This window comes from Bidens hawaiensis, unplaced genomic scaffold (genome assembly GCF_021521415.1).
Source record: "Bidens hawaiensis isolate Kalapana, Puna unplaced genomic scaffold, B.hawaiensis_p1.1 tig00014404_1, whole genome shotgun sequence".
NCBI classification, from domain to species: domain Eukaryota; kingdom Viridiplantae; phylum Streptophyta; class Magnoliopsida; order Asterales; family Asteraceae; genus Bidens; species Bidens hawaiensis.
The window spans coordinates 515,243-519,243 of NW_027492246.1; the positions used below are offsets into that span (position 1 = coordinate 515,243).

The following is a 4,001-nucleotide window of genomic DNA, read 5'->3' on the forward strand; positions in this document are numbered from 1 at the left end:
AAAATATATTGATTTATGTTTGATTTATGTTCTTTATTTTCCCCGCTGCGCGTGCGCGATAAAATGTGTATAAATAAATATTGACACCAATAGTGTCGCGAGTAATGAAGCAATATGTGGCGCCCCGATGTATAATCCGCCTTTGGTCGGGGTGTTACAAGCAACACGTTGTTTCCCTCGGGGGGTCCGCGGCCCCGCCCCTGGCTCTGGGCCCCGCGGCCCTGCCCCTTACCCTGCCCGAGCTGCTCGAGCTCGTGCTCATTCTCGTCGTCCACAAACTATAATAATAAAAAATAATAATAATTAAAACAATAACAATTACAAATAATAACAATAAATAGAAATAATAATATTTATAATAATATTTACAACAAATAATAATAATAATTATAATAAAAACAATAAATACTAATAATAAATATTATTAATAATATTTATAACAAATAATAATAATAATTATAATAAAAATATTAATAATAATAATAAATACTGGTAATAAATATTTATAATAAAATTTATAATAATAATAATAAAATTTATAATAATATTAATAATAATATTTATAATAATATTAATATTAATAATATTATTATTATTATTATTATTAAAAATAAACAGAAAAAAAAATTATATCAGACGCGACGTATAGAGCTATACGCCACGTCTGACAGTCCAGGTAAACCGACGGCCGGACTCCGGCCGACAGTTTTATCCATCCAAACAACATAATCAACATCATCTAATCATCAACAACACATATTAATCATCATGTTAACTTAATCATCATCACTAATATAATATTAAAAAATTACCTCCATATCGGGTCAGTGTCGAGTGAAATCTCGTCGGCTCGTTTGGTATTTCGGTCGCCGTCCGATATAGGCTCGTGTGTAGATGCTCGGTCGTTCGCGCAGGAGTTTTGAAATTTGAAAGTGGGCGTCTGAGCAGGCGTCTGCTGATAATATGGGGTCCTAGACGCCACGAATAGGCCTATACGTGGCATCTTAGGCCTAAGTCTGGTAGCTGAGCAGACGTCTGCTGATATAAGGCGTCTGAGGCCTATTTTTTATTTAATTATCATTATTTATTACTATTTATTATTTATTAGTTATTAATATTAATATTAATTTGTTATTTAGTTATTATTATTTATTATTATTATTTTTATTAATTTTATTATTTTTTTTATATTATTTAGTTATTAATGTTAATATTAGTTTGTTATTTAATTATTGTTATTTATTATTTACTATTTACTATTTATTATTATTATTATAGACTTTTTTGTCCATTGATACTATGTCTTCTATAAACTGTCTAGATCTACGTTAGAGGATTCCTTCGCCAACCCTAGCGTATGTCTTCGTACTCCTTCAAACGTTGTCCAATCCGTGTTTTCCATTCGAGCGCCGCCGGTACGTCGCTTCTTTCCCAATTAGGGTTTGGCCTAGGCATTGGGAAATCCCCTACCAGGTTTATATATATCCAGTGATCACCTCCCCAGTTAGCGATGCCTATAACATGTGGGTCCGGAACCAAGTCAGGACCGAGTCTTAATGGGAAGTAAGATTCGGTTTGATTGCCAACTAGGTTGACTAACACACATGCGTATGTCTGAGCAGCCACGTGCCCGTGACCGGGTAAGCTGAACCAACGACTCGGCGGCGCCGGTTTGACCGTGTTGTAGTACGGAATGCTGGAATGAACCCAGCCGTACAATCTGTCATCCTCTTTGTTGAACATCGCCCTCCACCACCCTTCGTTCGTTTCCAGCTCGTTCTGCATCGCCCGCCTAATATCCGGCCAAACTTTCTCATGTATCCCCAAACCCACTGCAATTGATCGAAAACCGCAGTTACCGTCTGGGCGTACGTTTTTGATGTCTGCGACGAACGGTTGGGCCCAACTAGGAATGACGCTCCTAAACGTTTCTATCGCCGGTACTTGCGCAGGTGAAACCATCAAAGGAAACCCGATGTGAGCTCCCGTAGGTCATCTACGAGGAGTTTTAAACCGCGACACTGACTGGGACAACGAACGAGTCAGCGAGGATGGGGAGGGGTTTTCTTGGCTAGGCCTATGTGACGAGGATGGGTTGTAGGTGCTGTGTCTGGGGAGAACTGGAGCGGGGGTGTATGCGCTGTGCCTCGGGGGATCTGGTTTTTTGGGACGCCCCCGAGGATCCTTTCTTTTTTCTGGCTACTTCTTTTTAGATCTCTCTGGAATAGTAGACAAGAGCCTGGCGAAAAAACTTTTCTTTTGATTAGGGTCATCTATGGACGATAGGGTATCTGTGATGTCCCGCAGACCTGCTGTGTAGTCTGGCTCTTCGTTCGGCGGACAGGCTGGATAAAAATTAAGCCTCCTCCGGAACGGGTCAACATCCTCTATTGGGATACACGTGTCGTTAACTATGTATCCCTCAATCCGACAGGCACATGGCAGCCCCGAAGACGAATACAAATGGTGGTCGCATGAAGCGCCGCCGTCACGCATCTTGTGTATCAACCCATACTCGTGCACAAGTAGACCCAGAGCGTGAATCTAAACCCTGTTTATTAGCTTCTTCAACCAGACGTGCTGTCGATGTCCTTCCATGACCTTCGAGCGGGAGGCTTCAAAAGATTTACCGATTTCTTTCATTTGCGAGTTGACCATTTTAAGGATTTGCCTGGCAATTGTGTCGAGCGAGTTGTTGCTTCCGTTGAGGTACCTTTTCAGATTTGCGTGCTGGATCTCAACTCGGTTCGTCGTAGTTTCTCCGTAGTTTCGGTGTTCGTCGATCCAGCATGCTACAAACTTGTGTTTGTATGGATCCAGCCAGCTCTTGCGAATGTATTGCCAGACCTCTGGAAAATAAAAGGAAACGTTATTAACACGTATGTTTAGGCTATTAAAAATTGTCAGGTGATACGAAGGACTCACCGGCTCTATCGTCCCGTATCAAATGACGCTCCATGTTGAGGCGACGGTGATCGTACTCCTGAATCGTCGGCGACCGATACAGGACCTTCCACCAGTACGCAAAGTTCGTCCCCATTTCCGTGCTATATAGGCCCTGAAATTTTCTCCTTATATTCTCGGATATGTGACCTGCATAAATTTTTGGTGGCATTAGGGAAGACCGCGACGCATGCGTTCATGAGGGCCTGGTCCGCATCAGTCAGGATCACGCGTGGCTCTATACAGTCGTAGAGCATTGGTTTAAGTTTCTCCAGAGCCTAGCCGAAGTTCCTCTGCCGTTCCCTGATCACAAACGCGGCGGCGATACAAAACGACTGTGATGTCGAGGTCACACCGATAAACTGAACCAACGGCCAGTCGTACATGTTGGTGTTGTACGTCGTGTCAACCATCAGCACCTCGGGGAACGCACGTCACATCTTATGCGACTTAATGTGACAAAAGAAAATTTCCTCCGTCCTGTCGTCGGTATCACTCTCCCGGGTATAGAACGTGAAACCGTTGCCTGCGAGAAAGTTTTCCAGCGCCTGCATTGGATGAAATAAAACTTTGCTAAATATTACAAGCACGACAAGTATACATTAAAACTACAAGTGTTTTGAACTACCTTCATAGGGGTGTCGCCTAGTAGCCCATCCCTCCTAATCTTGGCGGTGTGGTTGTATATATCTTTTAATGCAGGTTGCACACCGGGAAACTTTTCGCGGAGGGCTGCTTCGATTTCTTGCGGCTTCACGCCGGCCCTGTGTAAACTCTCAACCATATCCAGCTGGTCGGTGTTCATTTTTCTAAAAGACACACACCCCTCCTCGAATTCAGCGGGATCGTGGTTGTGAGTCTCGTTTACCACTTGAACCCTCCAACATGCACCCCTCGAGTTGTACCTGCCCAGGATCTTAAACGGACATCAATTTTTGATGTTGCCAGTACGTCTCACCATCGCCTTTATTTTGGTTTTGACTCCACGATTGCATGCAAGGTCCACGGCGTTTTCCTTGACCGCTGGACCACAACAACAAACCCATGCTCTCGTCCTC

General features: G+C 43.0%; 1 protein-coding gene across 1 annotated transcript; it reads right to left on the reverse strand.

Annotated features, from left to right (window-relative positions):
* Positions 1–1,350: 1,350 nt before the first annotated feature.
* Positions 1,351–1,962, reverse strand: LOC143546590 (uncharacterized). The gene has a single exon (XM_077038230.1). The coding sequence runs from the start codon at positions 1,960–1,962 to the stop codon at positions 1,351–1,353; it is 612 nt and encodes a 203-aa protein (XP_076894345.1).
* Between the last annotated feature and the right edge of the window lie 2,039 nt (positions 1,963–4,001).